Source organism: Bos taurus, chromosome 16, assembly GCF_002263795.3.
Source record: "Bos taurus isolate L1 Dominette 01449 registration number 42190680 breed Hereford chromosome 16, ARS-UCD2.0, whole genome shotgun sequence".
Classification (NCBI taxonomy): domain Eukaryota; kingdom Metazoa; phylum Chordata; class Mammalia; order Artiodactyla; family Bovidae; genus Bos; species Bos taurus.
The window spans coordinates 71,955,534-71,976,738 of record NC_037343.1 but is presented as its reverse complement, the minus strand read 5'-3'; the positions used below and the strand labels follow the sequence as shown (position 1 = coordinate 71,976,738).

Below are 21,205 nucleotides of genomic sequence, written 5' to 3'. Positions count from 1 at the left end.
TTTGTTTCTCTGTCACGCTGTCTCTCTGTGTCTCTCTCATACAACCTCATGAATAGTTTCTACAACAGACACCAGATAATTGTCATCCTACATGATTATATTCTTTCCGGTTGGTAAGAAACAGCACTGATTCCATCATCTTCTGCATCTTTCCAGCTGCAATAAAATGGTACTTGCAGCACTCTCTACAAGAGACATCTCATCTCACCTCCAAGTATCTCCTGATACTACTAAGCAAAGATGAGAGACATCTATGTGATAAGCAACCTTGCAACCATCCGTCTCAAACATAAGATAACACATGGTCTTAGTAATAACAATTGCTCCAAAGTGCCTCCATCTCCTGTTAAGATGAAACCATTCAGGCATGTGGTAGATTCAGATAGATTCAAGATGTGACAACAGAAAATGTCCTGAGACCCCCAGAAAGAGTAACCTAACAACAGTCAGGGTTCACAGCCCTGGCTGCGTGATGGAATCACCTGGAGAGCTTTAGATGGACGCCTGGGCCTCACCCCGAATTCCTGATTTACTTGCCTTGGAGGGCAGCTGCTGCCAGAATATTTAAAAGCTTTTGCAGTGGGCTAATGTGCAGCCAAGCTTGAGAACCAGAGATCTAGATGAATAGGGAAATAGGGCTCAGGAACAATGATTAAAGGGCCGGGTCTGGTTATTTCAGAGGAAGGACGATGACAACTGCTCCTCGGTGTGTGTTCCATCAACTGTCTGGAATCTGTGCTCACTGAAGGGAGGACTGTCATGAGCAACTGGCAGATCTTACGTTTGAAAGTTCTTTTATAGTTGGCAAAGTATTTGATCTTATTTTAACCTCGCCACAATTCTGGGAAGCAGACAGGACAACATTCTTAGATGAGAAACAAGAGCCTCAGAGAGCTGAGGGATTTGCAAAGACATAAATGGGAGAATCACTTTGGGAGAAACATCATCCAGTTTCCAGCAGCCCAAAAGTCCCAACGAGTTCATTTGCACTATCAAATGCCTTTGTCCTCTCTGAGGCAGAGCAAAATCTGTTCATGGGTAAAAGGTAGGAAATCTTATTTTAAGAAGAGATGAAGTGACGGAGAGAAAACCAACCAAAATGGAAAGTTCCTCAGAAGGCAGATTAACAAGGAGCTATCTTCCTACTAGGGACAAAGAGCAGTGGTTATTGTTTTATTTTCTCCTGTGTATATAGGGCAAAAGATTGATATGGCAACAGAAGGTTAGATAATTGAAGGAACATTCTAGTTTTCTCATCCATAATACCATCAGCTGGAGCTAGGCGCACATAGGATCTGTAATCCTGAGAACTCTGGCTTCCATTCCAGGCGGGCCACTTGCCTGTAACCTGCGACAAAATATAACGCTCTTCCTCTCAGGGTCACAGACAAATGAGATAAGGTGGGTGAATGGTAAAGGTAAACCATTCAAAGCTTAATAGTAGTAGTGGTGTTAGTCGCTCAGTCGTGTCTGTTTGCGATACCATGGACTGTACCCACCAGGTTCCTCTGTTCATGGGATTCTCCAGGCAAGAATACTGGATAGGTTGCCATTCCCTTCTCCAGGGGATCTTCCCGACCCTGGGATGGAACGTGGGTCTCCTGTGTTTCAGGCAGATTCTTTACCATCTGAGCTACAGGGAAGCCCTGGATTAACCTTTGGAATTTTCTTGATGAAGAAGCCATTTCTACTCATAGCAATATTGTTGGGCTGGCTCATTTGGGTAAAGATGTATTTCTCACATCCATGAAGCCACATGTTGGAACAGCTTCTTTGCCTGCTGGCTTGATTTCTTTTCTACCCAGGAAAGGCTGACCTCGATCCACGCTGCCCTGTGTTCCAGATCCTGGATACTTTATGAGAGCCTCTCAGAGGCCCCCGGCTCCCTACCAGCAAGCCCAAGCCGAAAGCAGTTCTAAGCTGTTAGCCTCAGGATTCTGGCTAGGTGGAGAGGAATGGCTTGTTCCTGGAGTGGAATCCTCCCCGCACCGAATGCTAGCTGGGAGGGGAGACGGCTGGAGGACTGCCAACTGCTGGGCTCTGGGAATGCTGCATTTGTTCCAGCAAGGGAACTGGAACTGGAATGCAACACAATCAGATGTGCTAGAGAACACTCCCCAACTTTGGTCAGCTCGTGAATGCCTTTCTTTGTAAAAAAAAAAAAACGCTTGGACATTTTTTAGAAACTTTAAAAAATAATCTTGCTATTTCTGCCTTGATTATGATAAAGTCATGGTTTTTATTTTTAGATTAGCATCTTAATATAATAAGGCAAACTTAATATAATATGTAATAATACTCATAAGGAAACAGATGCCAGTTTCTCTATTTAACAAATGATGCAAGGTGTTAAACTGATTTTAAATAACTGTCTAAAAATGATTTGTCATTTAGGTTGAATGAATTTTCAAATAACATACTGTGTTTTGTTAGAGAAACACATGAATATAAGACAGACTGACAATATTTAGCTATACAAGAATTTATTAAATAAATATACAAATAGTTCTTTATCCTGAAAAAAAAAATGACAGACTGAATTTCACTATGTGTTGATGGCATCAAAAGATAGTTTTTTCATTACCTACTATTAGAATTCTTGAGATTTCCCTCAAGTTATTTTGACAAATTTTAGTGTTTTGTTTCTAAATGGCAAGAAAAGAGGATAAGGTTTACAGTTGCCATTTGCATGAATGTCTCAAAAAATAAGATACATAAATGTGAAGAGTATTTTCACCAAATGAAAGTCAAATTACTTTTGACAAATAATTGTCATTATTATTTTTGATGTTATTTTTCAAGATATTAGAAAATCTTGGTTGCTCTGGAAGAACTTTAATCAGAAGAATAAAACAGTATCTGAGTAAAGAGCATCCGTAGGCTAATTTGCAGAATTGTTATCATTTATGTGCCGTCATTAACTTACCACACACTAACACTCATGTTTCATAAGCACTCTTTTTAACCAACACTTTATTGTGGAATTAAATAAACACTATATGACCAAGAATAAAACAAATCAGATCCTCATTCAAAGAAATAAACTGCAAAGATCATTGGTTGGGAAAAGCTAGAGAAATTTCAATGTGGTTTGGGCATTAGATAATACTAAAGAATTACTGTTAATCTGGGGAAGGGTGATAGTATTCTACTGTAGTTACACAGGAAATTTTCTTATTCCTTTGCAGTGCATCCTGAAGTATTCAGGGGTAAAATATTATGATGTCTAGGATTTACTTTTAAATACTTCACCAAAAAGTAGAAAAGCAAATATGGCAACATGTTATTAACTTTTAAGCCTTGGTGATGGGCATATGGAAACTCCATACACTTTCCTCTCTACATTTCTGTATCTGAAAATGTTCATAAGGCGCAACAAGTGAAAAACAGAAACAAACAGCTCAGCAAAAGAAAATGTTATCAGGAAGTGGTTCCCACACCCACTTGACTCCCTCTAGTGGCCAGTGGTGTTGAGCTGAATGCAAAGAAACTACCCAGTCTGGAGCAGACTCAACCCATCTCCTCCGGATACAACACTCAAAAGGAGATTCTCAAACTATTTTGTTCTTTCATTTGTTGTCACTGGGTTTATAAAACCAGAAATTTAGGTCTCACTACTCCATTTAATGACCTGAATCCAGAGGAGTAACTTATGGGTCTGAGTGCTGCCAGCTGGGACTTCCTCCAGTAGGTGACTGGGGTCTGAAGCTGGTGGGGGTCAGTCTGTCTTGATTGAGGTGGGCAGGAAGGGTTTTCATGAGAGGCCAAAATCTGTTTATACCAGTTGTTCTTGTTGTTATGATTAAAGTACACACAAAAAATAAAACCTAAGTGCAGAACTCCCATCAGACAACCCACACATGTCACCAAAAAAAGTGAACGCAGCTTCAGTCTACATTAAAAGTTTAGCAATTGAACGAACATCTTTATGTCTTAGAATATGTAAGATATTTTAGATGTGTATGTTTATTTAAGTGATTCTCAACTTTCACCAATCGTGTTCACAAGTCAATTAACTCTTTCATCCTATTAGCGTTGGATGAGAGGTTTTCCACCATCCTATAATTCTCTTGTCCAGATCTGAGTGAAAATATCCAAAACCAGATCATAAAAAGAACTTTTTTCCCACTAAGTGTGGTCAGGGAATATACAGATTTCCCCCCGCTGTTGAACTGTCTCCTTCTGGCATTTTATTTAGACCTGGGCTTCCCAGTTGGCACTAGTGGTAAAGAACCTGCCTACCATTACAGGAGACAAAAGAGACACAGGTTCAATCCCTGAGTCAGGCAGATCCCCTGTAGAAGTACATGGCAACGCACTCCAGTATTCTTGCCTGGAGAATCCCTTGGTCAGAGGAGCCTGGCAGGCTGCAGTCCATAAGGTGGCAGAGAGTCAGACACGACTGCAGTGACTTAGTGCACACAATATTAAAACCCACTTGGATTTTCTGAGCACACACTGGTAATTGGGGCCAGACATGTTCCCACCCATCCCCCACCCACCCAACTTCAGCCCAGAGTATGTGGGGAGGCTGCCTGGACTTCCACGTCTGCCACTGTTGATCCACACGCTGGATAATCATATGCCCATCACCAAGATCTAACTGGGATAGAAATGGAAGGACAGTGAAGCCTGTGGGGAGGTTCTGGAATATTTCACTTGGGTACCTTGAGGTCAGTTACAAGTCTGGACATCACTTCTCTGAAGAAAGTCAAAGAGCAGGCACAACCAGGTAGAGAAGGGACCCTGGAGTCAAACACCTGACTTTCTGGAGCAGCAAGTCCAAAGGCCCTGAAGCTTAGCTTCTGGAAGTTTCTGCTGGGGACTGGCCCCTCCCACATGATGACACTGTGGGGTGGGGTAATAGCAACCCACCTCTGCCCCCAGCTACTTCAGACCCCCATACCAGTGCCAAGGTAAAAGATGGGTCAGACCACAGGCAGGTGGAGATCAGCCCTTGGGCTTGTCGCATTATAGTCCAGGACTCACAGATTCAGGGGCAGAGATACCTGTGTAAGGGAACAAGCTCACGGCCCAAGGGGATCAGGCTGCAGTTAACGGTGGCAGAATCCCGCCCGCTTCTGAGCCTGTTTCCTCACTCACTAGTTGAGGAGAGTGGACCGGTGGTCCCTTCCAGCTCTGCCCACCCACCAGGCTGGGACCCACTGGCTGTGGTGGGGTGCACGACAGTCACCAGCAGAGAATAACCACCAGCCAACGCGTCATCCCTCATCACTATCCAGGGAGTGGGGGTGATGGGACATCCTTAAATTGGAGTGAGAACTCGTGACTTGGCAAAAGGCAGGGCCACTCTTCCATTCTAGACAGAAGCAGGAGATGGGGAAGAGGTGGTGGTCTGTCTGCTGAGACCCTCAAAAATCTCTGCGGGGCAGGGAAAGGGCTGCTCCAGCCGACTTGCGATCCCTGACTTTAGGCCTGGCGGTCAGTGGGAGAGGCCGGGCGGGGAGGGGTTGCTCTGTCTTACAGGCATATCTTGGGATGGGCAGTCATTTTGGCCCCACGTCGGGGTCGGGGCAGAGTGGGGAGGTTCCAGGACGCGGGATGGTCCAAGTCTATCACATCCTCCCAGAGGGGGCCCCGCCCCGGGCAGGGGAGGCAGGATCAGTCCTCCTTCCGTGCCCGGAACTCGGGCAAGCTCCAGGCCCGCGGCGGCGGCGTGTCCCGCTCCACGTCCTCGGAGATGGTGTGGATGTCGCTGGCAAAGGGGGCGATGCGCGCACGGCTCCTGAAGGTGGTCAGGGTGCCTCGGGGGGCCCGCAGGCTCCACTGGCGCGTCAGCCGTTGCGCCTCCTCCTCCTCCTCCATCCTCTCCAGGACCTCCTGCAGCACCGAGCGGAAGAGCCGGGACACCTCCTGCACCTCCGGCTCCTGCTCCGCCACCAGCTGCCGGAACCTGGGTGCGGGGGGCCGGAAGACAAGGCAGGGCTGCGGTGGGTGTGGCAGCGCGCGACCCCAAGGGCGTCCATGCGCGCCCCCCCCCCACCTCCACAGTGGGAAATTCCCAGCTTCTCCACTTGCCCACTTCTTCTGAGTCAGAAATCCACCCCACCTCCTAACGCTCCAGCCCATACTGAGGTCCACCTCTGCTACTCCTGGCCTCCATGAGACTCAGCTTCCACATCTGTAAACTGGGGTCACAGCTACTTTTTATTTATTTTTTTCTTTTGGTGAGATTAATGCACTAACACAGGGAAAGATACTGGTAGCTGCTTCGGGTTATCGATGTAGTGAGGGGAGCCCACTGGGGTTTTTCTGGCCTCACTGGCCCGCGTGATCTCCCTGAAATGTACATCCGATGGTTTCACCGCCCTGTGATGGTCCTTCCATAGCTCCCCGCTACCTCCTGGCTGAGGGTGCGAGCTGTTTGGTTCTGCTCATCAGTCTCCTGGTTACTTCCTGTCTGCGCTGCAGCCAGGAGTGCGGTTCCCCAGGGCCCCAGGTTCTCGGAGATTCCTGCGTATGTTCCCAAGCTGTTTCCTCTGTCTCCAAGGTCTCTGGCTTGGAGCTCCAGAAAGAACCACCGCTAGCAAGTTCATGTAATACCTGGTTTCTTGGTGTGACCCCGAACAGAACAAAGACTCTACATTTGCTAATAGTTTTTTTTTTTTCCAGACCGTGGTTTCTATTGCAAATAAACGTGGGTTCTTTTCTGAAAAACACCTCAAAAGCTCACGTGTCTCTGGGAGCTGCCTCCTGCCTCCCTCAGCCTCTAGCACTGACCTGGCAACCATGGCCTCTTTCTTCCTCCTGCCTTGCTCCTTCTAACGGATCCCTGCTCATCCAGGCCCCGGGCTCCATTTCCGTGAGATTATTAGTTCCTGGGGCTCCAGGCCGCACACCTCCGGGAGCGGAGCATCCCTGCCCGGTGCCTTGAGGGGAGTTACCTGAGGATGTCTGGAGTTACCTGAGGATGGTGGGGAGTTACCTGAGGATGGTGGGAGTTACCTGAGTTACCTGAGGATGTCTAGAGTTACCTGAGGATGTCTGGAGTTACCTGAGGATGGTGGGGAGTTACCTGAGGATGGTGGGGAGTTACCTGAGGATGGTGGGAGTTACCTGAGTTACCTGAGGATGTCTGGAGTTGCCTGAGGGTGGTGGGAGTTCCCTGAGGACGGCGGGGAGTTACCTGAGTTACCTGAGGATGTCTGGAGTTGTCTGAGGGTGGTGGGAGTTCCCTGAGGACGGCGGGGAGTTACCTGAGTTACCTGAGGATGTCTGGAGTTGTCTGAGGATGTCTGGAGTTACCTGAGAATGGCGGGCCCACAGTAGGCCGGGTGGATCTTGGCGCAGACGTCCTCCAGCTGCAGCCTCTCGCCGGGGCTGAGGTCGTATGCGGGCCGCGGCGCGCTGGCCAGCCAGCTGTAGTCCACGCGGGTGCAGACCTTCCTCACCGCGTGGCTGCGCTCCCGCTGCTGCCGCTCAGCCTCGCGCATCTGCCCCGCCAGCTCCACCATGAGCGTCTCCAGCACCATCTCCGCCGGGCTCCGCGGCGACGGCCGTGGCGGCGCCTCGTTCCCCCGGAGCCACGGGAGCAGGGACATGGCCTCCAGGCCCTGCCGGGGCGGGGCAGGAGTGCGTCTTCCTCAGCCCCTCTGTCAGCCAAGGTGGGGAGAACGGGGTGAGGCGGGGAGAGCTGAGGCCCGAGTGAGAAGACCTCCCCCTTCACAGCTGGGCGGCCTCGGGTAAGACGTAAGACGCTTAACCTCTCTGAGCAATCGTTTCTAAGTCTGTAAGACAAAGTCGTGGTGTTGTGAGAAGCAGTTGTGAATTAACTTGGGAAGCTCCAAGCACCGCATAAAAGTAAGATAATCTCATGGCCATGAAAGTCTCTAAAGCGTCCAGATGATTGAGCTTCCAGATCCTTGGTCACTCCAAACAAAGATGGAAACATACTGTTAAAAATAAGGCAACAGGCCCCAAATGGAGTCCTTATGCTAACCCCCACGTCACCAAACCTAGACTTAGTTTCGCCTCTCACAGGAATCACTTGATCAGCACTAGTTAAGTAATCTGCCTGATAGCCCTCTGCCAGTGCCTAAAGGACAATAACTTTGCAGCAACCAATTTGCTTTTTTTGCTTTAACATCCTTGTTCCCGCTCCCTTCTGACTATAAAAGTGTTTCATTTGGTACAGCTCCTCAGAGCTCCTTGATATTTGCTAGATTTCAACAGACTTTTTTTGCTCAAATAAACTTTTAAAAAATTTTAATATGCCTCAGTTTACCTTTTAACAATGCTGTATGGCTGAGCATAATCTTATCCCTGTGGTTTAAAGGGAAATAAACACACACATTCAGAACAGATGTTTTCATAACAGGAAATGCCCCCAATCTGTTGCTGAAAAAAGCTGAAGATTGTATGGGACTGATATTGTCCTGTAAATGATACAACTTACCCACCATTCATTCACTTATTCATCATTCATCAGGCAGAAGCATTAATCAAGCACAGTGTACACATCTGCGGAGGAATACATGCATGATAGCATATCTGGACCCTACTCTCCAGCAGATACAAGACTTGATGAGTAAAAGCCATAATTTAAGTGGAAAGAGGTAAATGTGACTGGTGAAGCATGGAGTCAGTACTGCTGGGGTAGGGATGGGGAAGGAGTGACTCTGGATGATGAAAGGGGTTTTGAAAAGCCTTGTGGATGAGAGAAGGCTGAATGGTGAGTGCAGCCTTAAGACACATGGACTGATGGAGCAGATATCCCAGATAGAAGATCCTGCCATGGTACAAGGTGAGATGTGTGCAAGAAGCATCAGGTGTGACAGGGGATCCTAATTCATCATATTCCCACAGGGTCTTGCTCAGTATAGGTTTGGTGAATGACTGAATGACTAGATGGATGGATAAGTGAATGATGGATGAACACGTGAATGAGTGAATGGACTGCCATCTCAGGCATGCCCTGCTGCCTGCTGGAAGTGGGTTCATGCCTCTGACAACAGTGAAGGTGAGCTCCATTCCTGGGCTAAAACCTGAACTGGGTCTTTGAGGAGGCTCGCTTCCCCTTCCTATGCCCTTCTCCCCTCCAAGGTGCTCCCCCTTGCATGCAGCAATGGTCTTATTCTTGCCTAGACCCTCTAGATGCAGACAAAAGAGGTTCAGTGAACTCACAAGAACATGGGGATGAGGCACGCGTCACCTCCTGAAGACTCACATCTTTTTTTTTAGGCAGCCTTCCTGCCACCCTGCACCAGAGAGGGTTGGCCCAAAGAAATGAATTGTTGATGTTGGGGAATCAAACACAAATAGGAAAATGATTGTGGGGTATCAGTAGCTTCTGGGAGTGGCACAAATCAAGCTTCCTATTTGCCCATGCAGAAAACAACGACTTCTCTTAGCAATTAGGAAATATAGTAGTGTTCATCCTCCACTTAGTCTGAGTGTATCACCATCATGGAGGCCTCAGATTACATATCCTGATGCCTTTCTGGGAGCCTGGGAGGGAAGAAGAGACCATCAGACTGTGCTATTGGGATCAGGGGCAGTTAGCACTTTTTCTTCTTGGTCTTCACTGCTTTATATGTCCAGAATCATGTAGTTGGGCAATAGTGTGGGGAAGGGGCTGAGAGATGGGGGTGGGTTCTGCTCTGTCCTGAGAGCCCTGAGGCCCCAGGAATCTCTCTGCCAGGGGATCTGATCAGTCAGGCAGAGATGTTGTAACTGAATGTGTAATTTTTTCCTGGAGTGCTTGTGTTTTTTTAAAAGAACACAAGACTTCCCTGATGGTCCAGTGATTAAGAGGCTGCGCCTTCACTGCAGGGGGCATAGCTTTGATCCCTGGTTGGGAGGATCCTGAGATATACTAAATATGGACTCTGAACCAGGCAAACCAAAATGACTGGCCAAAGGAAACTTGGAAGAAATGCCCCATAAAAGTAGTTGAAACTACCACAAGGGTGCGCCTCAGTGACTCTCTCTGAGTCTGTGTCTATACATATGTACTATACTCTTTTCCTCCTAATAAATACTTATTTCACTACTTTCCATCTTGGAGGGAGTTCTTTTCTGCAAAGCTGAAGAACCACGGCCTTGTCACTGACCACTAGTCTAGTGGCTAGAATTCGGTGCTTTCATGTCTGTGGCCTGACTTCAGTCTCTGGCCAGGAGCCGAAGGCTTGCTTCAAGTCACTGCAGGCCGAGGCCACCTGAGATCAATTAGATACCATAACACCATGCATGGGGTCTCTGAGCTGTATAAGGACCTGTCTTCCCCCATCCCCCCAAAATGTCACTGGCCTCAAAATATAAGTAGAGATCTACAAAATTGAAATTAATAAAAATTTCAAATTTAAGTAATGAAACTCCTTTCTACATTTTTATTAAAAAATAATTATAATGTGAATTCATTTGATGATATTTGAGGTGATGTGGAGCGAGGCCTTCAATAGCAAAGGGGTCTAGATTGAAGATCTTTGCATCATCCTAGATTTAAACCCTGGGGTGCTTAAAGGCTTTCAACAATTCCTGATTATCCTCCAGATTAGATTCAGACCCCTTAAGTGGCTTCAAGACCCTTTATCATGTGGCTCCTGTTTACATCTTCAGCTTCATGACTCACCAAACCTCTCCTTACCCCTATGCTCCCCTAACACCCTCCCCAACCCCACCCTCCATTCCCTGAATGCACCCTGCTGCCTCTTGCTTTTAGGGCTTTGCACATCCTCAATTCCTGAATGAGCCCCACCTCAGCTCTTAGCTCATACTCTGTTTCCTTTAGGAGCCTTCCCCATCCTCCCTGACCAGGCTCCCAGGTAATCTGTGCTTACCCCATCATGGCATAGTCCAACATGGCACAGCGAACCATGATGGCCTGTGTGTCCCTCTCCAGCCAGAGCGAGGACCCAGGTCTTGAGCATCATCCTACCCAGGCCCCAGAGCCAGGCACAAGGTCTGGCCTGTAGCAAGTGTTCAGTGTGTGCTCAGTCGCTTCGGTCCTTTTCTACTCTTTGCAGCTCCATGGACTGGAGCCTGCCGGGCTCCTCTGTCCTTGGAATTCTCCAGGCAGGAATACTGGAGTGGGTTGCCATGTCCTCCTCCAGGGGATCTTCTTGACCCAGGGATCGAACCCACGTCTCCTGCATTAGCAGGTGGGTTCTTTGCCACTAGCAGCACCTGGGAAGCCCAGTGTTCAGCAGACATCCATAATAAATGGAGTGACACTTGCTTTCTAACTTGTTTGAATAAATACCAGAGTAATGGATAGAGTTGCCCTGTGGGGCTTTAGTCCTTGCTGTGGGTGTGTGTGTGTGTGTGTGTGTGTGTGTGTGTGGGTGTGTGTGTAGCTGGGCTAGAAATCTACCTAGACAATCCCTTCCCATTCCAAAATTTCTCCCCCTTCCTAAGGCCCATTTTGAAGGATTCATTTTTGGGTCAAGCACTGCCCTCCTTAAGGGCATTTTTTTTCTTCTTAGTCTGGAATTACATTTAAGTTGAAAGGAGAATGGTTTGGTCTTGGAAGGTCTTCCTGCAGCAGGGAGAAACATACAGAAAGAGGAGGTGAGAAAACCCTGGAGATAACTTATGTCTCCAGGAAAACTGACCTCTTAACATCTACTCCAGGCCTGGTAAGGGCACCAGGCTTGAGCAGTAGGCCCATGGCTCCCATGTGCCAGGGCCTTGGGGCAGTGCTGCAGATAGAGGCTTGCATACCATATGTTTAAATATTCACAAATTACAAATTAAGCTAATGAACTATTCAATAAAATACGTTCTCTTTCTTCCTTGTCAAATAAACCTTCATAACAACTGGGAGGGTCTGATTCAAGCTGAGAATTCTTGGACTCTGTGGAGTTCTTTGCTGGTACGTGGAGATGTGGGTTGAGCCAGTTCTTGGCCCTTAGCCGGTCCCCTCTTTCTAGTCTCAGCCCAAGGGGCCTTGCAGACATGCAGGGAGATGCCAAGCTTCATGTCCAGGCCCACCCACATCCCTGCCAACAGGGCCTCTTAGCCTCCCTCAGACCTAAGGTTGCTCCCACGATGATGTTGCTCCCACCAGGGAGGGGTCCTGCTCCAGCTCTGGAAGTGGGCGGGTGACTGTCCAGGCAAGGATTTCTGGATCTCAGCACCCAAGGCCTGACCTGGAGGGGATGTGACCTCAGGGTGGGCACATCTCTGGACTCCCCCAGACTCCTTGCCCTGGGTTGGGGAAGCCAGAGTGCAGACCAGGATGGGGCGGGTGCCCTCTTCCCGGGTGGAAGCCTGACTCGAGTTGGCTGCCAGAGATGGGGTGCTCAGCCCACGGAAGATGGCAGAGCCTGGGCGGGGATCCCGCCTGAGTCCCAGGCTCGGTGGGCTCTCAGGTTCTCTGGCCCAGGGGCTGGGCTCTCAGAGGGTGGAGAGGGGTGGGGTGTTTTGAATTTTCTCCTCCTCCCAATCCCTGCCTCCCAGCCCAGGCTGGAGGCTGTAACAGAGACAAGACTTCTGCCGGAGCTATATCTGTCACTGGTGCCAGCTGTTCTCCTGGAGGCTCTCCAACAGGTCTGATTAAGCTCTTAAGGGCAGAGGAGAGAGGGAGGGGGAGATGGAGGGAAGGAGGGAAGACATAAGGGAGAGGTGGAGAGGTAGAGGGAAGGAGGGAATGCAGAAACAGAGAGGCAGGCAGACTAGACAATGCCAGAGGTGGCTGGTTGGCTTATCCCCGGGCCTCCCCGTGACCTGAGTCTGTGTTGGGAAGCACATGATGGCAGGTTGTGGTCTGATTAAGACTAAAGACACCCAGAAGGTTCATCAGAACTGCTGTTAGGTGGTCTTGCCCAGTTGGATTCTGCCCCTCCCTTGCGTTGGATTAACCCACATGGCAGAGCCAAACTCCCAGCTAAAGCCCTCGCTCCCGCTCAAATCCTGCCAAGTGATTCCAGAACCTTCCCATGAGGAATATCTGCTTGCTGTTCAGGGAACAGCACCTGCAATTTGCATCCAACACACAAGCATTGTTTGAATCTGTGTTTTTAAAACATTAGGACATCTGGGAAAATCTGAGTGTGAGCTGTATGTTAGGGAATGGGTGTTGCTTTTCTAGGGTATAAAAATGATAATTAGCCCCTCAGCTTCCCAGACTCTCATGCAGTTGGTTGTAAATTCTTCCAGGAGCTGTTTTACTGTCTACTTTTCAGAATTAAAAAAAAAAAAAATCAAAAACTTAAAAAAGCAAAAGTTTCAAAAAGCAAAATGCAGAGGGAGGAACAGTGACAGATATTTTTTTGGTAATTATGCTTTTTTTTTTAATTTTTAGAACTTATCCGTTTTTACTGTGGGTCAGCTGTTGATATTTCATCAGGATAACCATTTCTTTGCTGAGTTCAGGTGACAGAGGAAGAGACACACCCTCAAAACACACACAAAACAAAACCACAGAATCATCATTAACCTAACTTTCTATACAGTGTCTCAGTTTCCCGTAACTTTGCACACAAGCTTCTGTGTTGAGTTGAATTGTACCTGCTTTTTGTATTTGGAGAGAGTGTGACTATTGAACTTGAAACCTTTTATTCCGGGCATCTTGGTAGTTTCTGGTGGGATTAAGCGGGTGAGAGGGAAGAAGGGAGTTGAGGGGCTCCTACCCTTCAGAACATGAAGTTTCTCCCACTGCTCCTCTCCAGAGGTCTCCCAGTGCCAGACCTAAAGGTTTTTCCTACAGTGATCCTCTGATTATTTTTACTTCCCCTTGACCCATATGTTTTAACAGAACTTTTAAAAAACGACACTTATTAAGAAATGTGTTTGCCCTGTTTTGTTTTTGTTTTGTTTTCAGTAAATGACATGGCACCTCCTAGCAGGAAGGGAACTGCTACTGCTAAGTCACTTCAGTCGTGTCCGACTCTGTGCGACCCCATAGACGGCAGCCCACCAGGTTCCCCCGTCCCTGGAATTCTCCAGGCAAGAACACTGGAGTGGGTTGCCATTTCCTTCTCCAATGCATGAAACTGAAAAGTGAAAGTGAAGTCGCTCAGTCGTGTCCGACTCTTAGCGACCCCATGGACTGCAGCCTACCAGGCTCCTCTGCCCATGGGATTTTCCAGGCAAGAGTACTGGAGCGGGGTGCCATTGCCTTCTCCGGCAGGAAGGGGAAAAAAATGGTAATTATGGTTCTAGGGGAATCTTGACAAATAGTGCAATCTTGGGAGGCAATGCTGGAGTGTTCCTGGCTGAGTGTCAACGATTGTCTACAAGGTCTCACATTCCAGTCGTTCAGATGATGCCACATGTCCAGGTACACACGTGCATTCAGGTAGGGTAAAATACTAACAATCACTTTGTCCAGGGGGAATTTATGACTGTTTTTTTGCACTATTATTCCAATTTTATTGCGTGTTTGAGCGATTTATAATTTACAAGTTGGAATACATCTGGCTCAAAGCTCACTTCTTGCAGGAAGCCTTCTCAGTCTATTCTATCTAGCGGCTGACTTGCCCCTCAGCACCTCTGCCCACAGTTTAGACCTGACTCGTGAGTAGTGCTGTGGTGTTTCTCCACAGTTGGGGGTGGTGGTGAGGTAGTGAACGGTGGCGTGTGCTGGGAGGCTCTGGGTGGGCGAGACCAAAGCCCAGGCCTGAATTCTGATTCATGACGAGCTCGAGACTCAGTAAACACGGGTGGGGGTGTGTGCAGTGTACCTGTCCCGGTGCAGGTCTGGGGCTCCCTCCAGGAGCGTGCATTCAAGGCAGGAGTGAGCCCAAGGAGACAAGCCATCTCTGTGCTGTCTGGAAGGGTGCTGCCATCCAGTAGGGGACAGGCCACTGCCCTTTGGTTCCTCACCAGCTCAGGTGAGGCAGGCTGGTGTAGTGAGGAGAGCCAAGGTTTTAGCAGAGAAATCCTAAATTCAACTCCTATGCCCTTCCGCTCCCACTCTGTACTGCCTTCCCAAGTTGCCTTCATTGCTCCAAGTTTCCCCATCTGTAAGATGGGGTAATAAGGTACCTACTTCAAGTTACTATGAAGACTAAATAAGGTAATGTGGACTTCCCTGGTGATACAGTGGATAAGAACCTGCCTGCCAAGACAGGGGACGTGTGTTCCATCCCTGGTCCAGGAAGATTCCACATGCCTTGGAGCAACTAAGCCCGTGTGCTACAACTGCTGAGGCTCACACACCTAGAACTCAGGCTCAGCGACAAGAGAAGCCACTGCAGTGAGAAGCCCCCACCGTGAAGGTAGCCCCCGCTCGGCACAACTGGAGAAAGCCTGCGTGCAACAATAAAGGCCCAGTGCCGTCGAAAATAAATGTAAAAGTTCTCACAACCAATCAAAAAAGGCAAGGTAATGTCCCTTTAAGTGCTTTGTAAACTAACAAGAAGTTGGTTGGTCTGCGTCTATGACTGTCTCTTGGTGCAAGGGCTTCAGGAGAATTCAGAGTTTTAAAACTTGGATAGGAAAAAAAATATCTTTATCTCCTCTATCTTTAACTGAAATGTGATATTTTTGTCAGTTATGAATACTGGCCCCCGAGTACGGCAGTGTCAGTACACCTGTGGCGGTTTTATCTCCCTCAGAGGTCAGATTCTTTTTTCATAATACTTTAAAGTTGTTATTCTTGAAATATGGTTTGTGCTCGTCAGGGCTGTGAAATCATACTCATTAGCCCTGCCACTAGAGTTTACTATTTTACGTGTGGCTACAGGGCTTCCCTGATAGCTCAGTTGGTAAAGAATCTGCCTGAAATGCAGGAGACCCAGGTTTGATTCCTGGGTCAGGAAGATCTGCGGGAGAAGGGATAGGCTACCCACTCCAGTTATCTGTGGGCTTCCCTGGTGGCTCAGCTGGTAAAGAATCCACCCACAATGCAGGAGACCTGGGTTCAATCCCTGGGTTGGGAAGATGCCCTGGAGAAAGGAAAGGCTACCTACTCCAGTATTCTGGCCTGAAGAATTCCATGGACTGTATAGATCATGGAGTTGCAAAGAGTCAGACATGACTGAGTGACTTTCACAGAGGCACATATATTACTGTATCTCAAATTGCTTAAAAATATTTCAATAGGAGTCCAGTTTCAGGGAAAAAATGTTCAATAGCTGCCTTTCAATACAGTGGTTTCTTTTGTAATTGCAAGAATTTAATTGTATGCATTGAGGAACATTTCACTGAGAATGTACCCACAGGCTTCACACACTTCCAAAGGGTCAAGGACCCTTGGCTTGGGGCAAACCTGACCCCAGTCCAGCTCCTGACTTGCTGGGCCTTGGCACTGGGAGAGCTGTTGAAGGGAGAACTCAGGGGTGGAGTCTCGTGTCCCAGCAACCTCTCACCTGTTCTGGGGCTGTGCTCCCCAAGTCCTTTGTCTTCCATTCTCTGCTCTTCCTTTCCCTTCCTTTCTGCTTCATTATCCTCCCACCTCACAAGCTCTGAGCCTTCCCTTCAGCCTATTTTTGAACATCCCTGAGGATAATGTCTTTTCCGTGGCTCCCTGGGTGACACTGGCACCAGCTGTAGCTTGTTGATACGCTGGAGAAAGGAGCCCCATCCCTCGAGGGCAGGAGGAGTCTGGTTCCTGGCAGTTAGCACAGGAGGGGACCAGGGGTGTCTCTGAGGTGGGAACAATGCAGGGTGTGCCTGTGGAACAGGGAACAAGGCTCTGACCCACCCTCGCCCCCCACCAGAGGTGTAGAGACCATCTGCCTCTGGTGGGGACCGAGGCCTCCAGGCTCTCACCATCCAGGGAAGGACCGTGCACTTTCTGCCGGGAAGCTGTTTTCTCTGGACAAAACTGCCCACCCAGTCCCGTCTCTAAAGCTGGCCCTAACAGCTGAGCCAGGCGTCTGCAGGCTGGGGCAGGGGCTGCCCTGTGCGCCCCTCAAAACCCATGAGCCCAGAGCAGCAGCTCTGGAGTGTAGGCCGCGAGGATCTGTGGAAGCCGGCCCCGAGGGCGGGGCAGAGGCCTCCAAGAAGCACGTGCAGAGAATCTGTGTTCCCTCTGCCGACCCACCTTCCTCCCAGCCTTATTTTTGCCAAGACCAACTTCACAGAGTACAAATTACCTTATTTCTCTTTGGCGTCATAGAAAAATAGCCTGTAATCCACCAAGCCAGGCGGGACTTAGCCAGTCCTGTGGGCCTCTGCCCACCCGAGAAACATCTGCTCATCTTTTAAGATGCTGCAGCCTGCCTCTCACTGCCCTGCAGAGGCTAGCAGATCTCTCATCGCAGCATCTCTAACAAATATACATCTCTCTTCTTTGGTTGTATTTCTCGTTCCCTGACTCGGCTATGAGCTCTATGAGGAGAAGAGCTGTGTCTGTTGAGTCTTCTGGGAGGCAGTAGGCCCTAATGAGTGGTTTCTGAGTGAATGAATGAACGAATGAAGGAATGAGGCAGTCAGTCCTCCTCAGACTGAGGCAGGAGTGGAAACAGGAGAGGGATGAGTGCTCAGGTCCAGCTCGCCCCTTGGAGGTCTTTGTCAGAGGGCAAACACCCTGGTCTCTTTCTGAGAGAAACTGCCCTGGTCTCTATCTGAGAGGATATGCCATCCATGGTCCTCATCTGAGGGGAGGGGCTCTGGTCTGCGTCTGAAGGGAGGGCTCTGGTCTCCATCTGAGGGGAGAAGACTTGGTCCTTTTCTGAGGAGAGACGCCATGCTCTCTCGGTCTTAGGGGAGGTTCCTGGACTCTGTCTGAGGGGAAAGGCCTGGTCTTTATATGATAGTAGCACCCTGGTCTTTGTCTGAGAGGAGATACCTTAGTCTTCTTCTGAGACAAGCTGTTGTGGTCTCTGTCTGAGAGGAGAATTCACAGTCCTTATCTGAGGGGAGACACTCTGAAGGGACAGTCTGAAGGGACAGTCCGGGCCTTTTTCTAAGAGAAGTCACTGTGGTCCCTTTCTGAGAGGAGATGCCCTGGTCTTTCTCTGAGACAAGTTGCCCTGATCTCTATCTGAAGGGAGAACCCAGGTCTTTTTCTGAGAGAAGTAACTCTGCTCCCTGGCTGAAGGGAGACGCCCTGGTCCCTGTCTTAGGAGAGAAGCCCTTTGCTTTTTCTGTGAAGAGTCACCCTGGTGACTGTCCCAGGGGAGACGCCCTGGGCACTGTCTTGGGGGACACTCTGCTCCCCAGACTCTGCCTGAGGGGAGGGCCCTGCTCTTTATATGATAGAAATCTCCCTCCAACTGATTCGTAGGAGAGGGCTGGTCCCATAGCGGATGCTCCTTCCCAAGCCTGATCCTGTCCCTGAAGCCCCATCCAGGCCTGTTCTCCCAAACATATCTTGGGGACTCACGGGCAGCTCTGCAGTCAAAGGAACTGAGGCCCAGACATCGCCCACATCACCTTGGTCACTGTCGTGTTCTGAGAGTCTGCTCTGAGCCTCACACTTTGTGGTTCTCAAGTCGCAGGCTCAAATCAAGGAGAGAAACTCTAATTTGCATTTCCCCTCGCTTCCCTCTTGAGCTTCTCTGGTGGCTCAAATAGTAAAGACTCTTCCTGCAATGCAGGAGATCCATTTGACCCCCTGAGTTGGGAAGATCCCACTCCAGCATTCTTGGCTGGAGAGTCCCATGGACAGAGGAGCCTGGTGGGCTACAGTCCAGGGGTTGCAGAGTCGGACACGACTGAGCAGCTGACACACTTGCTTCCCCCTAGGTGGATCATCTCCGTAAAGGCAGAAGGGAGAAGCCTTGGGCTGGGTCCTCCCTGACAGGCTTGCTGCCTCCAGAGTAGACAGAAGCCATGACTTCCTGTGAGTCTGTGAAGCAGGGACCAGGCCATGGCAAGGAGGATGCTGCAGAGTCTGCCGCCTCTTATGGGACAAAGACAGTCGGGGCCTCCCTGTGGCCATCGGGGTCCTACACTCAGACAGCGCGGTGGACTGTCCCCATCTACCCAGCTCAGCTCAGCCGGCCACTGCTGTAACTTCTGTCCCCTGGAAAGGTGACCCTCTTACCTGGCTTTCTGAGGTCAGGCTCTGTGGAGGTGAAGGTCTCAGGGGGTCCTGATTCTGCTTCCCTGTCTGGGAGACGAGAGTGTCTGGATCCTTTCAGGGAAAGACAGAAAGTTCATCGGCCACGGGAGGACAGGGTCAAGGGAAACTACATCCAAACACCTCCCTCCTCTTCCTCTTGTGCTGCGGGCTGCCACCTTGTGCTTCCTCCTCCTCTATCTCTCAGAAGTTGTGCTGAGAGAAAACAATGCTGATCAGAGGAGGGATCCACCCTGGGCTGGTGTTTGCAATATTTGTGTGTGTGTCTCCAGAGGCTGGAACCACACAGCTCCTCGGATGAACCCCAAGGCAGCCCAGCTCCTGATTGGTGGTTGCCGTGGAGACCCACCTAAGCCTCTTCCACCTGAGCTGTATTATCTGAAGAGGGAGTCTATCTGACCTGACAGTCACCTGAGAAGACCCAGGGGGTGAGAGCGGCCCGTGTCCAGATGGCCTTCTCCGCCCCGGCCTCCTCCAGCTGGCGCTCGGGATGGCACAAGCTGGGGAGCCAGGGCATGCTCGCTGCACCCTCTGTAGAGCCCTAGGAGGACCTGCTCAGAGCAGATGTCTCCAGCTACCAGCTGGATGGTTCCTGGCCAGAGCACACTCTTTCCACCCACTCCCTCTGAGGAGTGATTCAGGTGCCGAGGGCAGGAACTCTCACCTTTAATCACCACCCCTCACCTGCCCCACTCTTGGCTCATGAAAATTCTCTCCTTCCCTCAAGGCAAGCTCAAGTACACAGAGTTCTTCTTCTGATGCTCTGGAGGAGGGGCAAGGCTGAGGAAATAATCCCAGCAGAGGAGGGAGGGTAGACTGTGATTATTGACTTTGAGATGAGATGGGGGCTGGCAGGAGTGGGCCCGTTGCTATTCCTCCTGTTGCTATTCTCCCGAGTCCCACACTCACCCCTGGGCCTCCTGCCTGTCTCTGTGCCCTGCACACTGTCACATGCAGACTTTTCAAGCTATGGGCCCCGTGTGGGCCAGCCTGCCCCCATCAGAATTAGAAACCCATGCCGGCCCCTGTCCGGGGTGCCCTAGTGGGCACTAAGCTGCCTTGTAATAGATCTCAAGTGATGCCGTACCAGGTAGTACCAGGTGCCAGGCAGTAGAGTGACTTCTGGATATGTCTAGTCCTGAGTGTATTGAAAACAAAGCAGAAAGTGTCACCAAGAAGAAACCAAGCCATGCAGGATGAACCACCTCTCTCCACTCACCTGCCTGCCTGCGTGTTTTGTCTTTGTCCCTGAGTGCTAGGCCGCTTTGCTCTTCCTTTGTGGCTGGATCCATTAGATAGATCTGCCTTCCCCTCTCTTCAGTTGCTCAAGCAGGGCTCTGGAGTCAGGAGCTGGGTCATACACCTCTCTTGACCAGTTCACAGCACAACAGTCCCAGTGATGGGGAAGGTCCCTTGGGGATAGGACACTCCCACACTTTGAGGAGCTTAAGTTGACCTCCTCACACTCACAGATCCATGGTGGCCTCCACACCCAGGATAAGCCACAGCCAGAGCAACCTGGCGCAGGTAACCAGGAGTCCCCACCTCTGAACATACCACCACTATGCTGACACAAGGGCAAAAATTCCAAGGCGTTTCCATGCTGGTGGGGAGGGGACCAGCAGGATGAGAAGGCTCTGCTTTCTCTTTGGAAAAGTTGCTAGAAGCGGTAAGAAGAGGCCAGTGACTAAGTCACAAATTCGTTCATGCAGCACGGATGTCCAGAGCACTCTTCTGTGCAGCCAGGATACCAGATGCCGGCTGAGGGTTCACAATTCCCTTCCTCACCCCTCTCACTCCACACTTCCCAGCCAAGGCCCCTTGAGGCTGGGTCAGATGAAATTCTTGGTTAGGACTCTCCACGTCCACTGCTGAGGGCATGTGTTTAATCCCTAGTTGGGGAACTAAGATTCTTCAAGCCTTGAGGCACAGCCAAAAAAAAAAGAATTATTTAAAAGAAGAACATAGAATTCTTACAGGAGAGTGCAGAGCAGGGACAGAATTAGAGTTCGGCGCTAAATGCCTTTTTCTTCCTGCTGTGTAATCTTGGGTCAACTAAAGACCATTCTATTTGAATGAAAAAATTCATCCCATGGATTAGGCTTAAAACCTCACCCTCACACACACACACACACATATACACATGCACACAATTAATGTAATTGAGATCATCCCAGCTCTGAGCCATTAAAGGAAGATCCGTCTGCAGCATTGTGCTAAGGACTCCTGACCTGTGACGCTGGGGAACGCACACACAGATGACTAGTTTCT

At 49.5% G+C, this 21,205-nt stretch overlaps 1 protein-coding gene, 1 long non-coding RNA gene and 1 other non-coding gene across 7 annotated transcripts in view; 2 read left to right on the top strand and 1 right to left on the bottom strand.

The window, feature by feature from the left end:
- Positions 1-2,956: 2,956 nt before the first annotated feature.
- RD3 (RD3 regulator of GUCY2D) lies at positions 2,957-19,649 on the bottom strand. Of its 2 annotated transcripts, XM_010813606.4 has the most exons (3): positions 18,899-19,649; positions 7,267-7,748; positions 2,957-5,914 (listed from the first exon to the last, which is right to left on the bottom strand). In XM_010813606.4, the coding sequence occupies exons 2-3, from the start codon at positions 7,560-7,562 to the stop codon at positions 5,623-5,625; spliced, it is 588 nt and encodes a 195-aa protein (XP_010811908.1). In that variant the 5' UTR covers positions 7,563-7,748; positions 18,899-19,649; the 3' UTR covers positions 2,957-5,622. The 2 variants fall into 2 exon arrangements, with proteins under 2 accessions (XP_010811908.1, XP_010811906.1); XM_010813604.4 differs by lacking the exon at positions 18,899-19,649 and having other exon boundaries at positions 7,267-9,123.
- The window catches only part of LOC101907023 (uncharacterized), a 30,628-nt gene continuing 21,898 nt past the window's right edge, over positions 12,476-21,205 (top strand). For 2 of the 4 annotated variants that reach the window (XR_003029804.2, XR_001502124.3), the window contains exon 1: positions 12,481-15,288. This is a non-coding gene — a long non-coding RNA (uncharacterized lncRNA). Of the gene's footprint in view, positions 15,289-21,205 lie in introns of all 4 variants that reach the window. The other 2 variants (XR_009490921.1, XR_009490920.1) reach the window with 2 other exon arrangements.
- On the top strand, positions 15,654-15,726 carry TRNAF-GAA (transfer RNA phenylalanine (anticodon GAA)). The gene has a single exon. It is a non-coding gene; the product is annotated as a tRNA-Phe (tRNA).

What these genes read in the sequence shown, in the direction of transcription:
- RD3 (XM_010813606.4), bottom strand. Translation starts at nt 7,562, where the DNA reads ATGTCCCTGCTCCCGTGGCTCCGGGGGAACGAGGCGCCGCCACGGCCG. An exon ending in TGTGGGCCCGCCATTCTCAG is followed by an intron (nt 5,915 to 7,266) that starts GTAACTCCAGAC and finishes CCCCGCACCCAG; the next exon opens with GTTCCGGCAGCTGGTGGCGG.